We start from the raw sequence: 27,709 nt of genomic DNA, 5'->3' as shown, positions 1-27,709 counted from the left end.
ACACAAGGCCCTTGTGTCACTGTACAAAGTCTGGGACAACTTGGGTCCAGGATACCTTAAGGACCACCTGAACCCTTAAATCTCAATCTGGTAACAGAGATAAGCATTGTTAGTTGTCCCCTGTGTTACAGAGGCCTGACCAGCCTCACCAGAAGTTGGGCATTTAGTGTTGCTGGTCCCATGTTGTGGAACACTCTTCCAGCAGAGATGTGGCAGGCACCCTCAGTTTTGATTTTCAGGTGTCTCTTGAACAGGTGTTTTATTTTTAATATAATGTTGACAGGCTTATGCAGCTTTTAAAACATTCAAACCTTGTTTAAAGTTCACCGTTTTCTTAAGTGGTCGATCATTTTAACGAGTGTTCTTTACTGCTCTTAATGTGTATGTTTTCTAAAAACGATGCCCTTCTATTGCTCTACTGCACCCTGATATTTTACGAGAGGGCACGGTTTTATAAATAAATGTGCACGTCAGAATGCGCTAAGCCAGCCCTTCTGCTTGGAGGGGGCTTGCTCATTCCGCTGAGCAGGCCCTGAAGTCCTCCTCCTGGTACTGTAGGCACCAGCAGCCTCGCATCTCCTCCGCCTTGCATCCTGGCTCCTCCTCTCCGGCTGCTCGCCGCACCCAGAGACGTTTCAGCACCGGGGACAGCGGCAGCATCTCCGCCTCCGCCCCGCCCCGCCCCTCTCTCATCCGCCGGAGCCACCCAGCCCTGGGTGCGTGCGGGGCGGGGGGAGGAGAAGGAGGATCGGAGGAGCCTCGCGAGAGCTGCGGCCGCTGCAGCAGGAGGCGCCGGTGGGCGCTGCGGGTCAGGATCCGGGGGAGACGTTCGGCAGGGCCCGAGGACCGGGGCAGCGAAGCGGTGAGTCCTAAAAGCGGGGGATGGAGAAGGGCGGAGGCATCGCCCGTTGGACGCCCGGGCAAAGAGGCCTCCTCCTTCCAGTCCGCTGCCCTCCCCGCGCTATGTTAGCGTGGTGCCTTCGGGGACATGGGGACGGGGTTGTGCTTATCTTTCCCCGGGGCCGAGCAATGTGGCCTTCAGTGCGATTTCCTGAAGAGGGTACGTGCAATGGAGCCTTTCCCCGCAGTGGCGTAGCGTGGGTTTTCAGCACCCGGGGCAAGGCAAGTAATTTGCGCCCCCTAACCCTAACCCCCAGATGTTGCGCCCGGTGCGGCCGGCCCCCCTGCACCCCCCACGCTACGCCACTGTTTCCCCGGCGCGTCTCTTCCCCTCATTCCCCGCACTCCACCCTTGCAAAAAAAAAGGGGGGGGGCCGTGGATCAGGGGAGCTACCTTTTGGCTTTCCCTTTTCTCTCCGAACCGTTGCAAGATGCATGCACTGGACCCCGCTCCCTCCCCCCACAGGAGCTCCGTGCAAAAAGGAAAAAGGGATTAGAGGCAAAAGACTGTGCAGGTTCCATCCGCAAGCTGTTGACATTGATGGTGCTGGTGGGGAGCGCGGGTTCCTTCATTTTGAGGCCTTCCGGTAGATGTGTGCCTGTGGTTAGTGTGTGTAAACTGTTCTGCTCTATACGGGTTATATTTATGTAAAACGGTAAGTTCCTTCTCTTCCCACCCCTCCTTCAATAAGTGCATGAGTGTGCAAAGATATTCCAACAGAGACAAAATGTGTTTGCAGAGTGACCTCAGCTATGGTATTGTAGAACCAAGGGCTTTGCTGAACTCCATCCAATCAGCATCTTCCCTAAGGCAGTTGTCCTCTTCCACGGTTAACCCTGAACATTCCAAATTTTGTGGGTTACATCTCCACTATGCCAAAACCAAATGACTGCCAGTTAGCGCCACAGAAATAAGCAAGATTTACTTTCAATAGGTAGATAATAGGATGGTGCTGTCAGAGAGTTTAAGGGCAGGTTTGTGTTGGGGAGGAGTTATATTCATTAAGGAGGCCTTAGTAAGTTGTGTGTGTGTGTTCTAATGATTTTGGTTGAACATTAGGAGGAACTTCTTGATGGTAAGAGCAGTTGACCAATGAAAGCAATGACCTGGGCAGGTGTGTTCTCCATGGCTGGAGGTCTTCAAGCAGAGGCAGAACAGTCATCTGCTGGAGATGCTTCAGCTCTGGATTCTTTAACTGAGCAGGAAGTTGGATAAGATCACCTAGATTCTGTATTATCCAGGGTCACAGCTCAGTGGTAGAGCTTCAGCTTTGCATGCAGAAATTCGCAGGTTCAGCCCCTGGCATCTCCAGGTAGGTCAAGGAGACATCCCTGCCTGAAACCTTGGAGAACCTCTGCCAGTCTCATAGGCAATATGGAGCTGGGTGGACCAATGGTTGACTCAGGGCTCACCCAGACTCCCTTTTGTGCTGTGTTTCCAGGCACAGGTCTGGACTTTAAAGCTTCGTGTCCAAGTGGTATTTTTTTGTCCTGGCATTTTCCTTGGGAAAATTCACATTTTGGCACTGAATTGAAGCAAACAATTGGATTGTCATTTGGTCTGATTCAGTGGTAGAATGTGAGGTTCCCTGGGGAAAGTGTTGGGACAAAAAAAACCCAACCCTGGCCGGATACAGAGCTTTAAAGCATGGACCTGTTCCTGGAAAGCACAGTGCAAAAGGAAGTCAGGATGAGCCCTCAGTATAAGGCAGCATCCTGCACCATACCTTTAAAGTACATTCAAAGCACATCTCCTGTCCTCAGGAATCCTGGGGATTGTAGTTTACCCTTCACTGTGCTACAATTCCTAGCACCCTTAACAAACTACAGTTCTCAGGATTCTTTGTGATGTGTGTGCTTTGGATGTGCTTTAAAGGTCTGGTGTGTACACAGCCTGTGTTGACCTTCTCTTATGCATCATTTCTCGCTTGGAATCTTGGCTGCAAATGCATCCAAAGCCAGGGACTTGATACATAATCTCGTCACCTTTATGATGTGGCTGCTCAAGTATGAGGTTCATTTCTTTCAAGCTGATTCTTCCGTTTTGCTAACAGAGGCCTGGGATGTGTGGCTAACCTAAACATATTGTTGTTCAAAGCAAGCCTATCCAGATGCTTAGAAATGCTTATGTGAATTTTGATTTGTTTTAGTATTTTAACTTTCTGTCTGTTTATAGTATTGTATTTCACCCCTTGATTTTCTTGTTTTTATCTTTTTGTAAACCACTTTGAGACTTGTTTGGTTTGTCACAATCAAGTGGTGTACAAAATTTATGAAATAAATAAATAAAAATAATGATATAACTGTCTAACAGTGTTATTTAGTACAGAACGGGGAACTTGAACATACCAGTTAGTTGTTTTTTTAAAAATGATATTTATTGAAAAAAGAAATCTTTTTTAAAAAATTACAAAGAAAAAAGACAAAAAAACAAAAACAGACGAAAACAGAAAAAGAGAAAATAAAAATAAAGCCAACATTTTCACATTCTCCACTTTCATTACCTTCTTTCCATGACCTCCTCCTCCTCCCATCTCTTGTATCTTAATTAATAATTATCACAGCAAATCCTTTCCATAATTCATAATATTCTGTCATTGCATTACCTTGCTCTATTTTCATCTTATTTTATAAAAAAACCTTAAAACTTAAATCTTATTTTTACCAACTTCTCATAACCATTACCTTTTTACCTAATTCTTTAAACATTTTTTACAAGAGCCAAGTAATTTCATTTCAGCATTTTCCCAACGTTCATCAATTTTATACAACATTCCTAATGATAAAAAAAGAAATAAAAACAATCCAATCTTCTTCCAGCGTCCCCTCCCCCCGGTCCCGGGATTGTCAGTCCTTTTTATCCCATGAACATACCAGTTAGTACAGGTCAACAAACCTAGGTAGCTGCCTTATGCTGAATCAAGCATTGGCACTTCTAACACAAGGCTGACCTGCACTTACATCTCTGTACTTTCTAGGCATGGTCTATGCTTATAGCTCCCATTCCCAACCAAGCAACATTTGCAGGCCACCAGGTTGGGGAAGGTTAGTGTAGGATGATGTTTTCTTTGGGAAAGCCATTCAGATGGACCCATTGTCACAAAATATAAACAATTGATTCCTGGGGACTTAAAAATTGACTTGAGAATCAGTGCACTTGTGTATATGTAGAAACAAAACAAAAACGGTATTATTTTATAACTAGATTTCATCCCACAGAAGTATGGGCATTTATTTGCATTAGAAAGAGAGACAGTAATAAGCAGAGAGCAACCCTCAGAGAGAGAAACAACCATGAACTCCTTAGGGTAGATGTTCAGGCTCCATTCATCTGCAAATGGCAGATAATGTTTTGCATGAAGATGGGACTTCTATTATTTATAAGGTCAAAAGTGTTGGGTCCAACCAATGCTGAAATATCTGCTTGTGTTGGACTGAAGTCCTAAAATATGCACAAGCTCTTCAGTCCAATCCTTTGCATGTTTACTTGTCCTCCTGAGATGAATGACAGTTGAGTGTGCATCAATCAGTTTGAAACCCAGCCTAGGGGTATTGCATTTGGAAATTAGGTAGCAGCAGAGTATGCCTTTCTCAGCTGGAAAATGAAATGCCTTTTTTATTATTTCTCGGACACAAGGCTACCTGGTGTTCCTTCACATTAATCAAAATAGGGTCTACTCTCAGTGGTGCAGCTGGCATTTTAGAGTCCTTCCTTGGTGGCACCATATCAGGCGAAGCGCCATAGCTTCTTCATAGAGCATTTAGATGACCTGAGGTTCAATCCCTGGCATCTCTGGATAGGCCCATGAAAGACTGCTGTCTGAAACCTTGGAGAGCCACCATCAGGATGGACAGTACTGAGCTAAGTGGATCAGTGGACTGACTGTTCAGTGCAGCTTCCTCTGTTCCCAATCCAGTGACCTGGCTGGAAGCAGAGAGGCTACTGTCACCTGTAATATGAGAACAGCAGAATTTGTGGGCATTTGCAGATTATTGTCTTACACTTTCGAGTGGTGGCGAATGTATGTGGAATTTTCTATGCTGTAGCTATTGTAGAGCTGGAAGACGTGCAGAAATCACAACCCAAATGATTAGGATGGCAGAACATGTTTCCAGTTAGGCAAATTGAGACTTTCCATCTTAAAGAGAAAGAATATTAAGTGGAATATGACCATGGTTTACAAAGTTATGAGGTGGTGTGGGGAAAGAAAGAGAAAACTTAACTCTCGTTCCATAACATCCATAAAATTAATGAGTGGAAATTGCAGGGAAGCCAACTTTTGTTAAATTCCAGGAGAAACTTCCTTCGGAAAGGGATGTAGTCACCTGTCTTGCATGCAGGAGATCCCAGGTTCAATCAATCCCCAGCATCTCTAAGTCGGGCTGGGAAAGATTCCTTACCTGAAACCCTGGAGAGCCAATACTGAGCTAGATGGACCAATTGGCCTGACTCACTATAAGGCAGCTTCTTATGGCCAGAGCTGATTTCAGAGTTGGAGGCAGAGGGGCAGGAGACAGTTTTGTTGTCAAGAACCAGGCACCCCCTTCCTTGGTGGGATTAGATGCACCCACTCAGAACAGATACATGCACACTCAGCAGTCTCGTATGACAAGAGTCCCCCCTGAGTGAGCTCACCCCATCCTTTCTTTAATAACTCGACACAAGGGATGTGTCAACTCTTGGGACATCTGTGTAGGTTTCCGTTTGGTTATGAACCACTTGCCTTGTTTGTGCATCTTGGAACCTTGACCTCTGGACCCCCTGATTCCTACTGAGCCTTTACCACTATTAGCCTGGGAAGTTATCTCTTCCTCACTTACAAGTAAGAGTCACTGCCAACATGTTTTGGGATAGGATCCTGACAGTGATTTGTTATATGGCAGCTTTCCTATGCAGCCTGTTCACATTTTAAGATTCTGAAAATGCCCATTTGCACAAGGCTTGGTATTTATTCCAGCCTTTCCCAACCCTGGTGTCCTCTATATGTTGTTGGATTCCTGCGCCCATCAGTTGCAGCAAACAGGGCTAATGGTCACAAGGGATGGGTTCAAATACAGGGGTACCTCGGGTTAAGTACTTAATTCGTTCTGGAGGTCCGTTCTTAACCTGAAACTGTTCTTAACCTGAAGCACCACTTTAGCTAATGGGGCCTCCTGCTGCTGCCGTGCCACCGGAGCATGATTTCTGTTCTCATCCTGAAGCAAAGTTCTTAACATGAGGTACTGTTTCTGGGTTAGCGGAGTCTGTAACCTGAAGCGTATATAACCTGAAGCATATGTAACCCGAGGTACCACTGTAGTGATGCGGGGAAGAAAATTTCACAGTGCTTTATTTTTCCTTGGGAAATATCCCATTTCCTAAGTTTATTAGTAACAGTGAATGGAGTCTAAGTGAAAATACCTCATTAGACAAACCTGGCAGTTTCAAAGTGTTTAGCTTTGTTTATTAAATGCAGTTTGAATAAACATGCTAGATTAAATCATTCCTTCATCCACCAGTGAGGAACCGCCAACCTATTGGCTTAATTAGGCCCAGCAAAGGTCACAGTTGGGTCCCCCAGGCCATTTCCCCCCAACCACGCTCACCTGCCCCACACCTTACATATGTGATTCCAGGTGTGGGGCAAGTAAATATTTGGCTGCAAATGAGCAATTGGGAACTTCAACTTTCCTCCTGATCATGTGTTGTTTTGAATTGATTTAACATTTGTATTCCATTTCTTGGTGAATGGCACTCACTGACAGCACTGATCTGTGAGACCTGCTGGGATTGGCTGCACTAGGGAGTTTCCTACTGGGAACTTTCTAGCACAGTTGATCTTGGTGCTGCTCAGCACATGACAAAACTGCCAGTTTGGGGAGGAAAAATGTCCATTTGCAAGAGCATTTTGATACAAATCACCCCTGTAAACTGACATTAAAAGGGCACACCATAACTGCCAATCAGCTGCTTGGGGGTTACAGCAAGCCTCACTGAATCCATTATCTCAACCCAAATAAGCTGATTAGCCCATCTTCAAAGGGGTCCAATCAGTTGGTTAGTGAGTCCCTCTAAAGTTGTCACCTAATAAGATGATTGGAGGTGATTGACAGGGCTGCAGCCCAATCCATCTGCTAAAGGTGGCCTGGGGATCTGCCCCACTGGTCAGATTCTGTTCCCCACCCCTGCTCAGAATCATTTCCTTCAAACTGAAAATTCCCCTATGCAACTTTGACATTTTTCAGAAAAGACACATCACTTGGGTTCTAGTCCAAAACACTGGGCTGGTATCAGGTTGGGACAGCCTCCCTTGTTGCATTTATGGAACACTCTCCCCAAGAAAGCTTCCCTGGCACTGAATTTAAAATCCTTTTGCCACCAAGAGAAGACCTTGTTTGCTCTGGCTTTTTTAAAAAGCCACTTAATGCTAATTTTGTTTTTGTTTTTGCTTATTGTTTTGTGCTAGCTTTAATATGGTTGTCATTAGTTTTTAATTGTTAATTGCAAAGTAGGGTGTGACATTAAAACATTTAAGTAAATAAATGAAATGGAAACATTAGTTCTCGGAAAGATCTGTAGATGGTTTTTCGTGCTAATCAATGTAATGTATAAGTTCAAATCCGAGAACCAGTTCTGAAAACATTTAGTATGGGATAAGCACCATATAAGTACCATATTTTTCCATGTATAAGACTAGGGTTGTTTTTTTTAACCAAAAAATTAGATTTAAAATTGGGGCCTGTATTATACACGGGTAGTGCTGAGGGGTGTTTTCTTAATTTGGAGTCCCCCAAAATAAGGGGAGTCTTATACATGGGGGCATCTTATACATGGAAAAATACTGTAAATATATTTAGGATTTGCATATTTTGGTTCTGCCGTCCCTCTCTCCTCCACCAGTATCTTCTTTTCTTCTGGTGTATATTTCGGAAAGTTGCTGTTTGCCCCTCTGTCTGTTCTCTATACATTCAGACACCTCTTGAGATGTAGTCACCAAGCCTGGCATGATGGTTCCTGAGATCAAGGGGCAGGTTTTTTGGTGTATATTTCAATACTATTGAATGCTATTTTGAATCAAGATAGTGGATCGAACCTTTCAAAATGGCATTGATTTGTGTACCTCTTAAGTTATTGTTAACTGTCATGCGGCATACTGGACGAATCCTCTTCAGAGGAGGACCTGGCACTCCCCAAAGCACATGTTACAGAGGAGCAAGCTGGACCATTGGGCAGTAAGACAGTGGAGGCCAATCTGGGACCTTTAGGGGTCACAGCACCTCAATTTTTCCGCAAGACACAGAGGGGCCCCTACACAGAAATGGAGGTGGGAGCTGAGCTATCACCATGTCCATGAACTGATTAGCCATGAAGCTTCTTTGGGGTAACATTTGGCCAGTCTTTAAGCCTAGCTTACCTCACAGGGTTGTTGTCAGAATACAGATACAGTGGTACCTCAGGTTACATACGCTTCAGGTTACAGACTCTGCTAACCCAGAAATAGTACCTCGGGTTAAGAACTTTGCTTCAGGATGAGAACAGAAATCGTGCTCTGGCGGCGCAGTGGCAGCAGGAGGCCCCATTGGTTAAAGTGGTGCTTCAGGTTAAGAACAGTTTCAGGTTAAGAACGGACCTCCAGAACTAATTAAGTACTTAACCCGAGGTACCACTGTAGAAGGAGAAAGTGCTGTGTAACCTCCTCCTTGAGCTCCTTAGAAGAAAGACGAGGTATCAGTGGAATCAAATGAAACAATAGGATTGCAAAGAGTATTCAAACCATGGTTTGCAATCCTGGTTTGTGCAGACCTTGTGCAGAAGACTCTAAGCTTAGCATAGGTGTGTCTGTGCACCATACATTGAAAGCACATACAATAGTTCCAACAAAGAATCCTGGGAACTGTAGTTTGTTCAGGAAGTGCTAGGCATTGTGGCTCTGTGTGAGTAAACTACAGTTCCCAGTATTCTCTGGAGGAAGCCACATGCTTTAAGTATATGGTGTTTATGCAGCTATAGAGTCACCTGCTCTAAGTCCTTGGGAATGCACCAAACCAATACCTAATCAATGCAAGAAAACAGGGAGATAATCCCCTATGAGGAACAATGCATTCTGCTGTATTTTCATCTTGATGTCATAAGGCAGAAGCTTGGATTTTTTGGATACATCCTTCAGAAAACATGAGCCAAAGTTTGGGACTGTAGTGCCACTACAGTCAGGCTGGCTGTCCTTGTAGATCTATTATGGCTGTTCCTGTCCAGGTCTGCTTCTGTGGATTAGAGAGTAGTGTGGGTCAATGTAGGTCACTCATAGGTTACTCAGGAAGAGCCAAAGGCTAAGTATGTCTGTCCTACATTGTGGAACCTTTTTTAACTTCTTAGGCTAAAGCCGGTTTGTTTAGCAACACAGGCTTCTGCTGGACGCTGGCTATGGATGCCTCTAACAGCTTTGCCTGTCAGTTGCTAGTCAGATCTTTCCAATTTATCTACTTAGGAAAGGGATTCTAATTGACTGGGATAGAATAGGAAGATGAGCACAATTATTATTGCACCGTTAAATGTATATTCCCCCTGCCTGTTTCTCCCAAAGGAGCCCAGGGCAGCAAATACACCAGGCTTAAAATAGCTAAGAAGGCCTTACTCTTTATATAATGGTTTGGAAATAAATGTGGCCTTCCAGGCTTCTATATCTGGTTCCCTGGGAATTCTCTCCATGCCGTACCCCTTAATAGCCCTCCTTTGCCCCCCAAGTGTTTTTGCATGCTTGGAATATGTCCTTGGAATAACGTCTCTCGTTTGTCTGGAGACTAGAGAGGAGTGTGTGGACAAACTAGAAACTTTGCATTCATTTCTCCACCCACATTTGTGTCTGGCCCTGTCCACCACTGGCCTGTGGCTCTAAGAAGCTTGCCCAGAAGGTAACGTGGCCCTCAGCTGGAAAAAAGTTCCCCACCCCGATTTACATTGATCTTAAGTTTACTGAGGTGCTGATGCTTTTGTTTCGAGTTGTGCCAAGCCACTGCAAATGTTCCCTTGGATTTTGAGCCAGCAAAGGAAGCAAATTGCACAATTAGCCCTGGTCTATCAGAAGTGGAAAGGCTTGCATGTCAAGGACATGTTTATCTCATGTCTCTTGCTTTAACATCATATCTGTTGTGTGTGCTCCCAAGACTTCAATGACAAGTCATAAAGCTAGCCCAGTACTTGATTGTTTCTCTCAAACAAGCAGGAAGTGCGTGGCTCCAAACAGATACAAATAAGTCCAGTGTCATCTGGTGGCAAAACTATATAATGATGCTATCCACATAACTGTTCCCTGATTTCTTTCAGCTTTATTGGTGGTGTGACAAGTTCTTCTGTCTATCTGTGGAATAAAGACTGAGCGACATCATGGGAGGTAAGATGACAGTAAGATTTCCTTGTGTGAGGAAAAGCTTTCATTGTGTTAGGAATTGATGCTCTGAGCAAGGCCTGATTCTATCAACACTTTTTATCCTGGGACAGTAGTTTGTATATTCCCATGTTCCAGCCTGAACTGGGAGGCTTCAGTGTATCTGAAGAAGTGTGCATGCACACGAAAGCTTATACCAAGAACTAACTTAGTTGGTCTTTAAGGTGCTACAGGAAGGAATTTTTTTATTTGGACTATGGCAGACCAACACGGCTACCCATCTGTAACTGGGAGGCTGAAGTGAGTCAAGACTTGATGACAAGATCAGTACTCCTGAGACGCCTGTGTTCGACACAGCGGCAACTTTTGATGGACAGAGCTCCCACTTTCATAGCAATTCACAGTGTTGATCTGTCAGTGGTCTGCCAATGGCCAAAGATAGACAGCAATAAGTGGGACCAGTCTAGAGATGCCTGTCTGTTACTTCACAGAAATATCCAGTCACAACTTCTTGTACCCATCAAAGATATCTGGACTTTGAAAAGAATAAGTAGTGGAGATTATTGGCCCCATATGAATGCAAACCATCCTAGTATTCCACTAGGATCGTCTAATAATCAGTGAAGCCTGGCCAAATGGTGCAAAATTTGGCTTTTTTGATTTGTCCTCCAAATAATTGTACTTAAGTGATAATGTTCTCTGAAATTGCCAATACTAATAGCTTTTCATACTAAGCCTCTATAGAGAGGCCCTTTAGATATTTCCAGTATTTAGAGATTAATAGTCTCGCAGCCATTAAAAAGCCAACTTTTGCTTTGACTATATTTGTTCTGGTTGCCCCAAATACTTAGCAGTGTCAGATAGGGCACTGGTAATAAGTTTTGTGCTCTTATTTGGTTAATTTCAGGAAACACAGATTTTGTTGCAGTCTTGAATCCTGTTGTTCAAGGCAGCCAGCTAGCCATGCCTTCTTTCAGGATATTCAATCTCCCTCTTCCTCTGCCCCACTACAACAGTCAGCCAACATTCCATTCCCACAGAGCATGCTTATGGGACTCTTCCCCCAACATTTTTCTTTTCTTGTAGATTTTTGTGTGTGTTTGTACTTCCACACACCTTGGGATTCCACTGAGTCTCCGGTATGCCCCACGGAGAGCCTCAAGGTCCATAAATAGCAACACCCTAGTGGTCCTGGGCCCTAAGGAAGTTAGATTAGCTTCAACCAGAGCCAGGGCCTTTTCAACACTGGCTCCGGCCTGGTGGAATGCTCTGCCTCATGAGACCAGGGCCCTGCGGGATCTGATTTCTTTCCGCAGGGCCTGTAAGACAGAGTTGTTCCGCCTGGCCTTTGGCTTGGAGCCAATTTGATTCCCTCCCTCCCTCTCTTTCTTTTTTCTTTTCCTTTCTCCTCCTGCGATGAGGCTACATTTTAATATTTTAATGTTCCAATATTTTAATGTTGTATTTTAATTTTGTTTTTAAGTTGTAATCATTCAACTTGTTTTTATTATTGCTTGTTAGGCGCCCTGAGCCCGGCCTTGGCTGGGGAGGGCAGGGTATAAATAAAAATTATTATTATGCCTCTCTCTTGTGTGTAGATGGTGCTGTTCTGACTGCACAAGAGTCCACACTCAGAGAAGGAGATTGCCATGAGTATATGCCAAGGATAGCCAATGTGGTCGCTTCCCATTGTTGTTGACTCCCCATCATCCCTGGCCATTGACCATGTTAGCTGGGACTGGTGGGAGCTGGAAGCCAATAACATCTGGGGGATGCTACATTAGCTGTCACTGATATGTAGAATGGTCTACGGCAGAAGTCACCCACAATTCCTCAGTGATGTAGAGTTACAGCAAGGGCTGCTTGCAAAAGGGCTTTCAAGTAGCCCTGTGTTGAACCTTGCTTCAGGCGCAGAAAGCAGTTTCCATTGAAAATGCTGTTAAAATGGACAAGAAAGGCCTATCCATATTAGCAAGTGTTTCAGTGGAAATCACTTCCTCCTCCTTCCTCCATTCGTGGGCAGTGGAAGCATGCCTTGCTCCAGCAAAGGAACCACCAGGAGTTCATTTTCAGCTCCCAACTGTTCATTTGAAGCCATATGAATACCAGTCCCACACCTAACATCACCTATAATGTCAGGTGTGGAGGGGGGAAGAGGCCAAACTGGTACCCCTGGCAGGAATACCAGGGGGTGTAGCCTGTGAACCAGAGGTTCCCCACCCTTGATGTAGATGGAAAGCAGCCCAATTATACACTCTGGATTTTGATTTCATAAGGAAGGCTTCCAGAGTTTTTAATGGTACTCATCACTGGAATGCTAGTGGTCCCTTTTCTGTATGTCAGTCTCCCTTCCCCCTTGACCTGAAGGTCACCCAAATGAGCCTTTTATATTATTGTGGCTGTTATCAGTCCCACGAACCCCAGAGCACCAAGAGAGGGAGAAAGAGTTCCTCTCGCTGTACATAGTTTTATAGACCTCTGTCATTTCTCTGCCCTCCCCCCCCTCTAATCAATATGTTATGCTGTTGATCATAAATGTATTTTCTTGGAAGTTAAGCCAAATCTGCCATTAGACAGAAGGGCTGTTGACTCAGACCTGGGATATCATTGTCATTCATTTAATTTATTATTGGATTTTTACTGCTGGGAGGTGATGGCATGAAACAGTGCCATTTAGATTATATATCTAAAGTGCTGAATTGTCTTGGGCAGGCCCTTCTTAGGAATAAATCCTGTTTCCACAGATTCACCTCCAGGCAAATGTTCTTAGGATTGCATATTGAACTGCTCTTGTTCACCTCAAGCAGATTGTCACAAATAAGATGCACAGCTCATTGTCTGGGGATTCTGAATAATTAATTTAGTCATCGCAACCAGTAATAGTTTGTTAGAATGTCCTCTTCTCTCTGCTCCCCCACTGTCTGGGGCATCAGCTTCTGTGTTATCTTTGTCACAGAACAGGTGCATAGGAGGCTGCTAACTTTATCTGTATGTAAGGTGTGCATTGGGGATGGGGGACAGACCAAAAGAGAAGTACTTAAATTATTAATGGAACTGTTCTTGGGAGCAGAATGGGGAGTTCTTTTTTAGAAAATGCAGTCTGAACCACATTTCAAACTACTGTACATTTGCACTCACATTCTCATGGCAAAGTAAGTTCAGAGGATCTGCAATATGGCTAGTTGAAAGTTGCAATGCTGTAATGATCAAGAGTCTCAGCTGTACACCAGGAAGTCCCTCAGTCTGAACATACGAAATCACTGAGTGACTCAAGGCAAGCTGTTCTTTCTCTGCTTTTTGCTTATAACAGGGGTTGGGAACTTGGCACTCTATATATTGTTGGACTCCAACACCTATTGGAGTGTGGCTAAGGACCATGTGAACGCTAGTTCAGCAACGTATGGGAAGCCACAGAATGCCCATCCTTTGCCTATAGTATTTTCACAGTAGGGTTGTTACAAGAGTGGCAGAGATATTTGCTGGGTTCAGACATAATGGCAATACTGTGATTTGTTTTTGCTAAGCCATTGTTGTTTAATGTGGTTAGTGCAAGCCACGGTTTTGTGCCTAGCTTTTGTATACAATCATTGTGTTCAAAAGTGTTGAACCATTTGGAAACGGCCCTGCTTGAATATTGAATATTACTTGCGGAGGGAAATGGAAAAGAAACAACTTGCCTTCTGTTTTTCTTGCAGAAAGAATGAACAATTTCCCTCCTCTCCCTCATTTCATCCCATTGAAACCGTGCTTTTACCAGGATTTTGATGAGGAAATCCCACCCCTACACCGAACCACAGTCAAACGTCTTTACTACCTCTGGATGTGTAAGTTGTGGAGGTTGGAGGGTTAAAAGGGCAAGCCAGCATTCCAGTGGGTGTAAGTGGGGAAGCATGGACCAGAAGTAGTAAGGGACCCACTCTTTCATTTCCCTTTCCACAAATCTGAATTTAAAATTTTAATTTATTTTCAATATTGATAGAATTTTTTTTGGCCAGAGAGGCAGAATTAGGCTCACAATGCGGAATGTGGGGCTCCTGGCAGATATGAGCTACCAATCTTAGCCTTGGGGGACCTCCAACAGATATACCCTGAAAGATCCTGGATATTGAAGGCATCAGGTGGTCATAAAGGCATCCTGGATTCAAGTTGTTAAAGGTTTTGTAAATTAAGACAAGAACTTGACATTAGCCTGGTAACATATGGGCAGTCTGCAAGATTTTAAGCACTGGAGTGATGTGGTGTCAATAGTCTCTCTGCCATTTGCTATTTAATTGCTATTTAAGAAAAGGGCCACAATGGCTGAAGAAAAGGGACATCAGACATTAAAAACTTCCCTAAATAGAGCTGCCTTCAGATGTCTTCTAAAAGTCAGATAGTTGTTTATTTCCTTGACATCTGATGGGACGGCATTCCACAGGGTGGGGGCCACTACCAAGAAGGCCCTCTGCCTGGTTCCCTGTAACTTCACTTCTCGCAGTGAGGGAACCGCCAGAAGGCCCTCAGAGCTGGACCTCAGTGTCCAGGCTGAACGATGGGGGTGGAGACGCTCCTTCAGGTATACTGGGTCAAGGCAACAACTTTTGTGTCTGGATTTACACCCTTTGAAATATGGCAATCCTAGGTTATTATTTGTAGACATACGTGTGGAACCAAGTCCAGATAGAATCTTAATTCTTCAGATCTGGACAAAAGGTTTTGGCCAGAATGAAACAGTTTTCCAGTCCCAGCCTTCATCTTTGTTCCTGGTTTCTGTTTCTATTAAGGGCCAACTCAGTCGTCAGTGTAGTCTCAAAATATTTAATAAAAACAATTTAAAACAACAACAATGTAGGTAGTTGTTGACTGTTAAGAGGGTAGATTTATTTGGTTCCTTTTTGTTGTTGTTCTACTCCTTTGTCTCTCTTCCTTGCCTTTCCCAAAGGGAATGTGAGAAACCTGACATGGGGCACTTCCAGACGATGTGTGTTTATAGAAAATTCATACTGATTTGTTTGTAAAAGATTTGGGAGGCGGCTAGGTTCCTGTCATTTTGGAGAAGTGGGTTTGTTGGGCAAGGCCTCTAACTCAGCTTTAATTGCGTAACCTGAATTTGCCAGCATGTGGTTGAATCATACCTGAAAATAGCTATGGTCTGGAAACACCCTTAGAAAATCGTGGAGGTGGCACTTATTATTCTTCATTGAAGCTCTGAACTCATTTATCTTTCCCATTCTCAGCTTGTCCAGCTCTTGCTGTGTGATCTGCTACTTTTGCTCCTCTCTCTGTGTGTCTCTTTCGATAAATGTGTTTGCAGTGAATAGCATCACCTTGGCAGTGAATCTGATTGGTTGCCTTGCGTGGATGATCGGAGGTGGTGGAGCAGTTAACTTTGGACTGGCAATTCTCTGGCTCATTCTCTTTACGCCTTGCTCCTATGTCTGCTGGTTTAGACCCATTTACAAAGCCTTCAAGTAAGTGATAGGCACAGCTTCTCTCTCTCTCTCATTCTCCAGCCCTACCCCAGTGTGCTCCTCAGTTCTTTTGGCTAGGTCCTACTGCACAGAAGGGGAATCCATGACTTCCACTTATTGTTGGACTCCCAACTCCCATCAGCCCCAGCTAGCCTGATCAACGGTGTGGGATGATGGGCATTATAGTCCGACAACATCTGGAAGGCCACAGATTTCCCATCCCAGTAGCCCCTCCATATCCACCCATTTCCTAGTTGCTGTTTTATTCTCCTGTGCGCAGATATTCTAACCCGTGGTGGTCTCCAGCTTCTACCACACATTTCTGCTTCTGTAGTTCTTGCCTGCGAATCACATCACCCTTCCTTCTCTTATCCATTCCCGCCCATGACTTTAAGCCATGTGTCTGATCACTATCACTATAAGGAAAGGCAGTGTGGCAGTATGTCCTCTCCATTTCCAAGCAGTCCTAGTCATCTTCAGTGTGTGTTCGATGTTCTTAGGCATGCAGAAATGGGGGAAAGCTTTTTAAAATTAGCACTGCAAATTAATGCTAGCTTGGTCATCCTTTCACTGTTAACCCATCAATAAATAGGTGCTTTCCTTCCTGTCTTTTCCTGGAGGCTGCTTACATCCTAGCTGGGTCATCTTGTTTGGTGACAGGTCTCTTTTCAAAGTACGGGAGAGCACTCTCTCTTCCCTTTTGAGTCTTGACTGCTGGTGGGAGACCTGCCTAGTGGTTGGACTGGTTGTCAGTGGAGGAAGCAACAATGATGGGCTCTTTTCTTTTGTAGGACAGACAGCTCCTTCAGCTTCATGGCTTTCTTCTTCACCTTCATGGCTCAGCTGGTGATCAGCATCATCCAGGCAGTCGGGATCCCTGGCTGGGGAGTCTGGTAAGTTGGACATCTAAGGTGTTAACAAGAGCAGCCACGCACTTAAAATAAATATTTAGGCAATTAACTGTATGGCCTAGATCAGGGATAGGGAACTGCCCTATGATCTCGTTAGCTGGAGGTGCCGGGGATTGAATGCCCTTTTTGTCCTTCATACCTGCTGTGTAGGAGAGGGGAAGGTGGCTGCTGAATGCTTGAAGCAGGGTTTTGAGCTCTAAGGCCAACTGTAAGGCAAGTTTCTGCTCTATAACCAACCCATAGCATTTGTTTTTATCCTCTCTTCCATTTTATTTCTTAACGCCTTTTAGTGCTTTGTTTTGTAGTTTTAATTTATTGTTTTATCAAATTGTTTCATTGTTCTAACTCCCCTAAACTGTGAGGCTGCATGAAGCTGGGCTGGGCTGAGCACTTTGCTAGGCAGTGCCAAACGCAAGGTCGAACCAAAGTTTACAAGATACTGGTTATAAATTAGGGAAGAAAAACATCTTGATTATCAGAACTGTTGACGAGCCCAGGTGGCAGCTGCAGAGAGTCTTCAAAACACTCCCTTCTGCTGGATGGCACTGACGCCGGACTCATAAATTCAAAGCCACTACATTTGGAGATAATTGATTTCTGCAAACTGCCGACAAATAATCATAATTATTATGGTACTTACTAGAAAGAACTGCAAAGTTCTGGGAATTATGCCAGATTCGTTAATCAGCTCCCCAGAACCCTGAAGGAGACAGAGCAAAATCACACATTATTTTCTCCAAAAGGAGGGGGGGTAAGAGGGAGCTGAATGAGTTAATTCTAGATGAGGTCATTCCTCCTCCTTCCACTGTTCTGGACTGGTCAACCCATCTTAAAGGGCTCCAACAAGATTCTGAAAATATTAACTACCCATCAAGCCTGGCTCAATAACTGGCCTTAGCTGAGAAATCCTATAAGGCAAATATAATTGATATAACGACCCAGAGGCCACCTTCTGAGCTTGGAACCTGGGACCTTCTGCATGCAAAGGAGGCTCTCTGCCGCTGCACTATGACCTTTCTCCAGGTTATGACTCAAAGGAGTGGTTCTGAGTGGTGGCAGTAGCAGCACCATAGCTTCCTCACAATGTTTCCTCTCCCTCTCATTGTTTCTCTGCAGCGGCTGGATTGCAGCAATATCTTTCTTTGGGACGAACGTGGGGTCAGCTGTCGTGATGCTCATCCCCACCATCATGTTCACAGCCATGTCTGTCTTCTCCTTCATTGCCCTCAGTATGGTAAGACGTGGGAAAGGTTTTGCGTGGGGATGCTACATAGATATATCTCACACTCTATTGGCTGAGAATGCCCAGGAGACTCCTGCTGGCTGATCCTTCTGTTTCCAAGGGCCAGAGTTGACATGACTGCGTTCACACAAGTGACGTGCAGTGTGCATGGATTTTGATTGGCATATACCAGTCACCAAGAAGCTGCTTCTTACATTTTTTTTCTGTGTGCACCTCACACCTATATATTTAATGTGTGCCTCCGAAGTATCTGTCCATGTCCTTGGAGAATCTTGGGCAGTCACTAGCAAGATTCAGGACAGAGAAAAGAAAGAACTTCTTCACATGGTGCACAGTTAAACTACGGATGATCACCAACTTGAATTAAAAGAGTATTATACAGTTTCATGGAGAATAAAGGCTTATCAATGGGTACTCAGAATACTAGTTACTTGGATTCAGAAGTGGGGAGAGTGCTGTTGCACTCAGGTCCTGGTTGCAGGCTTCCCATGGGCGTCTGGTGAAAGCAGGATGCTGACTAGATGGGCCCTTGGCCTGATCCAGCAGAGCTCTTCTGATGTTTGATGGCTACATGATTTCCCCAAGAAACGACCATGAGCTTGGCTCCTTTGTTTGTCCTTCCAAGGCTAAACTGAAAAAGGTGATGAACGACCCTGTTTTACTTTCCCCCCACTCCAGGTCCATAAATTTTACCGGGGAAGCGGTGGGAGTATCAGCAAAGCGCAAGAGGAATGGACGACGGGAGCCTGGAAGAACCCCCACGTGCAGCAGGCAGCTCAGAACGTGGCGGTCGGTGCTGCCCAGGGAGCCATGATGCCGCACGAGACGCAGTATTCGGCCACTCCTAACTATAACTACCCCAATGACATGTGAGGTGTGACCTTCCCCACCCAACTAGAACTTCCCGAGTGAGATGTGAACCTGAGAGGGTTGTGACTTGAAGTGGGCAGGAAGAACTGGAGGAGAGCGTGTGTGTTTCTCTGTGTATGTAAATTCCACTGTATAGAAGGGTTGGTGCAGGGCGGGCTGTATAATAGCCTCCTTGATGGGATGGAGGCATGTCAAAATTGTTATTCTTCCTTCACCCTTTGACTTTGTTCTAGGATAATTGTCCTTGGAGATAATTTGTTCTCTCTCTCCCACTCCCCCCAATCTGAAGAAGCTGTTGCGTTGACATGCAGGACTATTGTGTCGTGCTGTAGTGACTGTACATGTGTGTGCTGGTCTCCCTTCCCCTTTTGTGAAACAATGTACAGTGGTGGTTTTTAAATTTTACTGTGTTGGTAGATGATATTATAGCTGCATCAGCCGGGGTGAGCGTGGAGAGCCCAAACATTCAAGAGCTGCTAAAGGGACACTCTGGGGGAATAACCCAGTTCACAATAGCTGCCGGTTGCAAGAACTTTGTCGGGTTCATTCTGTCTCACCTATTTGCAACTTATACTGTATAGAACAGGGTTAGGGAGCCTGTGACCCTTTGGGTGTTATGGTCTCCAACTCCCATCAGCCCCGGCCAGCATGGTCAGAGATGATGGGCGTAGTAATCCAAAACCTGGGGGGGCTGCATGTTTCTGACGTAGGGCATTGCTGGCTTATTAGCGTTTAAACCCTGCGCTTTTTCACACTCTCTCTCCACTCTCAAAACCAGAGCTCAACCTTTTCATTCCATGCTGATCCACCAGAGGTTACCACTTACCTTAACGTGCGGTATTATAAACAGGTCCATTTACTCCTCCTATGTATCGATAGGAAGGCAGTGCTAGTGCGTGGCTTAAAAAACAAAGTTGTGAGCAGTGCTGTAGAGCTGCCCTGTTTGAACTGGAGCAGACCTCTGTGTTCAGTATGAACCACATTCCAAACATGCCCCAACCCCAGAAGCCCCATATCTAGAATCATGGAGAGGATCTTGTTCCCTTCTGGACAAGCTTTTGAGGGCCATGTGCTGGTGGTGTGCAGGGCCAGAGGCAAAACCAAGTGGAGCTATGAACGCCTGTGTTACTTTTGTACAGCAGGCTAGTTTCTCTCTGCCTTCCATCTAGACAAGCAAGAGTTCAATCAGAGTTCAAGACACATTCCAGCCAGGCAAAATCATGAAAAGTGTGTGTGTGTGTGTGTGTGTGTGTGTAAGTAACAGGGTCAAGTGAGGGGTGTTGCCTGGGGGAAGGGCCAAAAGGCCTGAGGTTCCCCACCCCTGTTGTGTGGGCCATATAGATCAAGCCCCTGCCTGATGCCACAAACCCAGATGTAGAGCATCACCAACTGGTGGTTGTTCAACTTGTGCTGGAAGACCTCTGATCAGCGAGAGCCTCCCCCCAACCAGGCAATTGGTTCCATGACCTCATAATTTTACGGAGACTGAGAGGAGATATGATAGCCATAGTCAAATATATGAAGAACTATTGCGTGGAAGATGGAGCAAGCTTGTTTTCTCCTGCTCTGGTGGGTAGGACTTAAACAATTGGACTCAAGCTGCAAGAAAGGAAATTCCGACTACGTATCAAGGACAACTTTCTGACAGTAAGAGCTGTGTGACAGGTCTCCTGCAGGAGGTTGTGGACTCTCCTTCCTTGGAGGTTTTTAGGCAGAGGTTGGATGGCCATCAGTCATGGATGCTTTAGCTGAGATTCCTACATTGCAGGGGGTTAGACTAGAGGGCCCTTGGCATCCTTCAAACTCTACAATTCTATGCGAGCCAGTGTGGTGTAGTGGTTAAGAGCGGTAGACTCGTAATCTGGTGAACCGGGTTCACATCTCTGCTCCTCCACATGCAGCTGCTGGGTGACCTTGGGCTAGTCACACTTCTCTGAAGTCTCTCAGCCTTACTCACCTCACAGAGTGTTTGTTGTGGGGGAGGAAGGGAAAGGAGAATGTTAGCTCCTTTGAAACTCCTTCGGTTAGTGATAAAGCGGGATATCAAATCCAAATTCTTCTTATTCTTCTATGAACAACGTTCCAAATTCCATTGGCTCACTAATACACGGCAATTCTCAACTAAATATAAAGAGCGGAGTTTTTTCTTTCCTTGGCCAAAACATTGTAGTACAATTCCTAATGTTTCTGAATTTTCTGGTGGTGCCAGAAGGCCCAGCATCCAGTAATTGTATTTTCATTGATTTTTATCAGTGTTTCCACAGAGCCGCAAGGCTGCTCTATGGATTTTTGTTTTTTTAAAAAACATGCAGGCACAGAAGATGCTTCTGTATAGAAATTAATGTGAAGCTTGTCTATAACAGGCTGTCTTGTGTGGAGAGCCATCACACATGGACAAACGCTTTTCGGAACATGGAAGCCTCTACTGCATCCTGAGCAGACCTTCACTTCAACCTCCAATGCTTTTTCTTGATCTGAGTATGGATCTTGTATTTTATCTTGTATTTTAACTCACCCTGAGATCTATAGAGGAAGGGCAGCATGTAAATTTAATTAATAAAAATAAAATAACCAATAATATGGCAACTCATTCTGGTTTCCTTGGCCAACACACCCTCTTCCCCATCATATCCAACATGAGAACATAGGAAGCTGGTTCATACCAAGTCAGGCCATTGGTTCACTGGCTCAGTATAGCCCACACTGACTGGCAGCCACTCCCAGTCTCCAAGGTATCAGCTAGGGGTCTCTCCCAGCCCTACTGGGAGATGCTGGGGGTTCAACCTGGGACCTTCTGCATGCAAAGCAGGTGTTCTGCCACACTCATGGTCCTTCCCATTGTGAAATACAGTGCTACACCTGAACAGGAAATATAACCCAGGTAGGAGGCAGAGGGTCATGTGTGCAGGTCCTGCTCCCGATGCCCCCCATGGACCCTGCCCCTCCTCCCCTCGGTTCCCAACCTTTGCATGTTGAGCTGCAAAGGTCTGGTGGGTGACTTCTACTTGCATTTGGCTCCTCCTGATCTTCCCAGGTCAACGCAGGAAGAATGTAGGGACTGAGTGGATAAGGATGGAGTTTTTGGGAGATGGGTTCACCATATTCACCCCCTTGCTCATTAAGTGGGTTGGTACCCATGGTGCTTGAACAGGGCTATTGTTTGTTTGCTTTATGGGATTGTGTGCTTTGAATAAGAGATTGTGATATTCCCTGGTGTTCAAGTGGCTGTGAAGTATGTTTATGCCTTCCTCTGCCCCTGCGTCTTACCTTGCTGTGTTCTCTGTTGCTAGATCATTACTGTTCGGCCTCACAAGTGTGTGTGTGTGCATTCAGGGTTTATTAAAGATTGGCAGTTCCACTGAATCAGAGACACTTAAAAGAGTCTTGTCTGCCTTCAGAACTTAATGTAGACTTTTGGTAAGAGTACATTCTTTTCACCTTAATTTTGGTGGGTCCTCCAGAATGGAGTTATTGTATAGGCAGCCATTCTCTTTGGCTACCTGCAGCAACTTCTTCCTCTGTTGTGTTAGAGCTAATAAAAGTGGGTTAATCCCGTAGGATTAGAGACCACCAAAGAAGAATGCTTTCAAAACTTGTTCAGATTGGTGGTGTGCTTTTCCTCCCTTCTTGAAGCTTTTTACTTCCTTTTCTCCCCTCACCTCCATCACCTGCAATTTCCTCCTTCTGCTTCACAAGAGCATATTCCCTGCTCCTGTGTTGGTTCTGTGAAATGGGTTAATGTATGTGTTGGTGGGGCAGGGGGGAAGCAGCAAGGGTTTTTAAACTCTGCTATTTTTAAGCATCCCTGTAGAAGTCCACCCACCTCCTCAGTGCATGCCTGTTTCTCTCGTTAAAAACTGCAAAGGCCGGCCTGTTCTCAAAGATGGGAAGCCAGCTTTGTCATTCTGAGCAGATGGAATCAGTTGGAACAGCTTGGCCTCTGTTCATCTCGCTCATCAGTCGGAGGAGTCAGACTTGAGAAATTCAGGGAGCTCTGCTTTCAAATGCAGCAACAAGAAGGGGGTAACTTGCTTCCCATTGAGTGTGCCTGGCAGTGCCCTGTAATGATCCTTGCAGCTCTGGGATTAGAGAAGTTGGTCGAGTCTGTGAAGGGAATGGGGGGACAATGTGGTTTGAAGATGATCTGTAGCTCTTGATCCCCAAGAGGGAAAATGCCCTTCAGGTATACATGATGAGCAATTCTCTCTGCAGTGGTGAATTTGTGTTGGGGAAGTATTACTTCAGCTTGCACGTAAGGGCTCATAAGCTTGGATCTTGAATGGTAGAATCATAAGGAGTTGTAAGGGATCTCAAAATCAACTAGTTCAGCCCTCTGCCATTATTATTATTATTGTGGATAGCTCAGCTGGTAGAGCATGAGACTCTTATTCTCAGGGTCGTAGGTTTGAGCCCCACGAGGGTCTTCTAATTCCACCCCCTGTATTGCAGGGGGTAGGATTAGAAGACCCTTGTGGCCCCTTCCAACTTTACAATTCTGTGATTCTATTATTTTACATGACTATCTCTCACTTCCTCTCTGGAGCGCAAGGTGGCACCCACAGTTCTCCCCCTCTCCATTTCAATCCTCACAACAACCCTGTGAGGTAGGATAGGTTGAGAGATTGTGACTGGCCCGAGGTCACTCAGTGAACTTCATGGCTGAGTGGGGAATTTGAACCCTAGTCTCCCAGGCCCCAGCCCAATACTCTAACCAGCACAGTATTTGAAGATGGCTATCACATCACCTCTTAATTGTCTCTTCTCCAGCTAGAGATGCCCAACTCCTTCGAACTTTCCTTGAAGGACTTAGTCTCCAGGCCTCTAGCCATCTTTCTTGCCCACCTCTGGACATGCTCTGTTTATCAGTATCCTCTGCAGTCCCTAGAACTGAACACGGTACTTCAGATTCAGGTAGGTAGCTGTGTTGGTCTGATGCAGTCGAAAAATAATAATTAAATATGCTACTTTTAATAAATAAATAAAATTAAATTGTGAGACCCAGTGTGGTGTAGTAGTTAATCTGGTGAACCAGGTTCATGTCTCTGCTCCTCCACATGCAGCTGCTGGGTGACCTTGGGCCAGTCATACTTCTCTGAAGTCTCTCAGCCCCACTCACCTCACAGAATGTTTGTTGTGGGGGAGGAAGGGAAAGGAGAATGTTAGCCGCTTTGAGACTCCTTCGGGTAGTGATAAAGCCGGGATATCAGATCCAAACTCTTCTTCTTCTACTGGACAATTTTTTATTTTTTCCTGACAGTACTTCAAGTAAATGTTCCTCCTTTAAAAAAAGAAAGAAAAAAAATCCCTGTACATGGAAAGCAAGCAGTGAGAAAGTTAAGCTAGAATTTATCTCCCTGATGTGCTAGTTTTCTTCATGTAGGGATGTTGTTGTTTTTGAATGGAGGGGCTTTCCATCATGTGAAATCCCACCCGCAGCTGGAAGTAATACAGTCCCATCCCAGGTTGACCAGTTTGGTGATAACATGACCCAAATGATATCAGCTCTAGGGTGTGTGTGTGTGTGTGTGTGTGTTAGCATCTATCCTTCCTTGTTCACAGGTTTTGTTGTAAGCCAAAAACGGCAGGCGCGTTTTTAGTACAGATAAATCTTGTGCCCAAACTGCATCTCAGGGATTCTAGGCTAGAGAATTTGTTCATTCTCTGTGGCTCTCCCAAATGGAGACCATGCAAGTGGGGAATGACTGTGGGCTCTGTGCCAGCCAGCATGCTGTTTGCAGGGATTGGGGAAAGCCTCCTTGAGATGGTTTGGAGAAGAGGTGCGTGGAGCTGAACCAGAAAGGATACCCCTAGTGTCAGAGACAATGTAACTGTGAATAGCAGTTGCCAGGGAACAAGAGTGAGTGAGTTCTGTTGTATTCATGTCTTGCTAGTGGGGTTTTCATATGCATCTGGCTTTGTCGCTGTGAGAACAGGATGCTGGCCTTTGGTCTCATCCAGCAGGGCTCTTCTGCTTGTGGTGTCCCATCACCTCACCTGCAATTACATATTGTTCCATTGCTTGCTGTCATCTCCCAGCACCTATGGTAAGCCATAGATGACTTCTCCTGTATTCACAAACCTCATGCACCAAACCTCACTGTTACCAGCACCAGCTTCTGTCCATCTGTCCTGACGTTTAGCTTCCCATTGCTTTTTCCTCCTTAGTTGGGTTCTGGCTTCTTGTCCCCCAAGGCCATCTTGCAGCTGCATTTCCAGCGTCCACTGTGTGCTGAAATGTGGTAGCACCAATAGGCCTTGAATCTTAGCCTGGAACTAGTGGGTGTTGCTTATGGGCTGCCACTTGAGACAGTAACGTCTTAGAAGGGTTTTCATTTGCTGGATGCTGATGGCTGGACTGAGTTACTCATGGAAAAAAATTCAATCTGATAGGGAACAATTGTGGGCTGAATGCATTTGTAATAATTTATTTTTCAGAAAGGGAATATAATGGCTTCTAATCATTGTGCACTGAATTCTTGTGAGTTTCCCTTGCTTAGGCAGGGCAGAGGTTTCTCCTCCGCTGAGCTCCTGTTTGGTAAAGAAGAGAGAGACACTGGCGATCCTGTTCTGCATTTCTTTTCAGAGACTCCTCAAATAGCTGTGGTGCCATAAGTAATCATCTCAATGTATCTAATTCACAACAGAGTTTTTAAACAAATGTTATATAGAGAACAAATGGGAAAAGCAAGGGATGGGGTTTTTAAATATGGGGACCACTTGTGATTATTCAGTCATTCCATGTCTGTCCCTGATGAAATGGTGTCAACCTGGAGACTAATTAATAAAACAAATTATATCAAATGTTGTGCTTTTGGTTTGGTTTTGTATTGTGATGGTGCATCACCACAAAAAAAAAAAAGAATGTGTGCATTGTTGGAGAAGAATTATTCAGAAAGAAAATGGCAAGAGAAAAGAGGAGTCAGATGCAGAGATGGTGAAGAGGAATACAAAAATGTTCAAGAAGCTGATATGAGAGAGAGGGAGAGACTGACAGATAGCTGTGACAGGCAAGAAAGTGGGTGGATATAGATTCTTGCATGGGTTGCTAATTGGGTGAGTAGTCAGCAAGTGTATGGTTGCAGGGCTGGGGGAGGAGGTTTTTTATAGTGTGCAGTTGGAAAGCTGATAATGTGCAGTTTGAAAAATGGGGGAATTAGACGCATTAGGTTTATGTGTTTATTAAGCACTTAAAAACAGGCAACATCAGGAACAGCATGTACACAAATTACATAAGGGTAGTATGCCTTCAGTATCCATTCTTAAAACAAAATACCCTGGCAATATTGAAACACCTTAATTTAGACCATCTTCATTTTCAAACAGGTAATCCTCTGCATCTTCATAAATACTTTTAAAATACTCCATGCCTTTTAGTTACTTAAGTAACACAGTTTCATAAACTAATCATCACCGAGTATTAGATCAGTTCACACGTTTATTGTTCTAGCCAAAGGCCTTGACATACTTGTAGCAATAGTACCAATAAAAACAATACAGAACATATACCCATAACATAAGCCAACATCCATTATGTAAGAGAGTGAAGACACAGAGAAACCAATTTGCCAAAATCTAGCTTGATTTCAGATTAAACCTCCAAATCACTGCAACAATTTACAGTGATTTTAGCTAACTCCTTTTTCCTGAAGTTTTTTTTGCGGTTTTCGCATAGAGTCACTGTGTGTTACAAAGCTATTATTGTCACTCAAAAAACCCTGAACCATTTCTGCCAAGGTGTACCTGCCTGCTTGTCTGAACAAAGGTTTCAGAAAGCGATCTTTGGGATCTCTATATAAGGGGCAGGTTAACAGATAATGATGTATTCCATCCAAGGTTAACCACAAATACAAAGTCTGCCTGCATACAGGACCTTGTTGTAGCAGCCATCCAAGACTGCAGTGGACATCACTTGGAAATGCAGCTCAATAAAGGCAGTTCTTCAGGGAACGTAAGAGTTTGTTCAGATAACTAGCACTAAAATGCTCTGTTTTCAGTAGTGCTATTTTTCTAGAAAAAAAGGGTGCCGGAACTCATCATGAACACCTCCCTCCTTCTCTTAGAATGGCAATGGCACCCATCAGAGGTGTCAAAACTCAACTGAGAGATGCTGGAACTGAGTTCTGGTGAGTTCCCCCTGAAAAAAAGCTTGCCTTAATGGAGGATGGAGAAATTGTTGGAGCATGTGTGTGTTTTACTCAAAACGTGTGACTGAAATGTAGCCTATTGCCCAAATGTAAGAGACATGTCTGCTGCTCTGTCCATTCTTTTTTCTTCTGGCTCAATGTTGGCACTGGGGCCCAAAGAAGTTTGGATATTCAGGGAATGTGGCCCCTTGCAGAATTCCAAAGTCCATAGTAGCTCAGTACCTTTATTGGGCTAATTAAAATGTCACAAAATAGTGAACAAATGTCTGAGTTCTACAGAGCTCATCATCAAAGCCTGGTGGTAAGCAAGGTGGTGAGGGCAGGGGGGGAGACTGGTTTGGCGTTAAAGCCATAAAGTCTGCATTGGTCTCAGTCTTAAGATGGATTGTGAGCAGGAACAGAATTAATAGGCATTTGGAGGGCTTATAGTAACTTAAGATGTATGTACTGATGATTATTGCATTCAGCTTGTGAACTGCTGATTGCTATGTTTTTTGTTATTATTAGCAGTATTTAAATAGTATTTTTGATTTTATTTCTGTCTCTTTGTTAAATTTGCGAATAAAAAAATCAGTAACTAACTAAAAATAGTTGTGGGATTTCCTATGTCCTATGCAGGCTGCCCTTAGAGATGCTAGGATTAAGAGATACAACACCTGGCTGATTTGTTTCTTTCTTTCCTTTTTTTTTAAAAAAAAGTCTCCTAAATCCTGGAATCATCCATTAAATGCCATGAGCACCTGCTGCTTCCTCTATCCTGGGGGGGGGGGGAATGGAGGAGTAAAAGTTGACGCTTGCGCGCCACTCTACATTTAAGTCTATGGTTACA

The 27,709-nt window shown here is 44.6% G+C and overlaps 1 protein-coding gene across 1 annotated transcript; it reads left to right on the top strand.

Moving 5' to 3' along the window:
* Positions 1-567: 567 nt before the first annotated feature.
* Positions 568-25,537, top strand: SCAMP5 (secretory carrier membrane protein 5). The gene is made up of 7 exons (XM_081169260.1): positions 568-862; positions 10,202-10,268; positions 13,958-14,086; positions 15,556-15,712; positions 16,504-16,605; positions 17,740-17,857; positions 18,545-25,537. The coding sequence occupies exons 2-7, from the start codon at positions 10,262-10,264 to the stop codon at positions 18,737-18,739; spliced, it is 708 nt and encodes a 235-aa protein (XP_081025386.1). The 5' UTR covers positions 568-862; positions 10,202-10,261; the 3' UTR covers positions 18,740-25,537.
* Positions 25,538-27,709: the final 2,172 nt, after the last annotated feature.

The sequence above is a fragment of the Podarcis bocagei genome, assembly GCF_964188305.1.
Source record: "Podarcis bocagei genome assembly, chromosome: 14".
Classification (NCBI taxonomy): Eukaryota; Metazoa; Chordata; class Lepidosauria; order Squamata; family Lacertidae; genus Podarcis; species Podarcis bocagei.
Note: the sequence above shows the minus strand (reverse complement) of the source record. Positions and strands in the feature narration are given on the sequence as shown.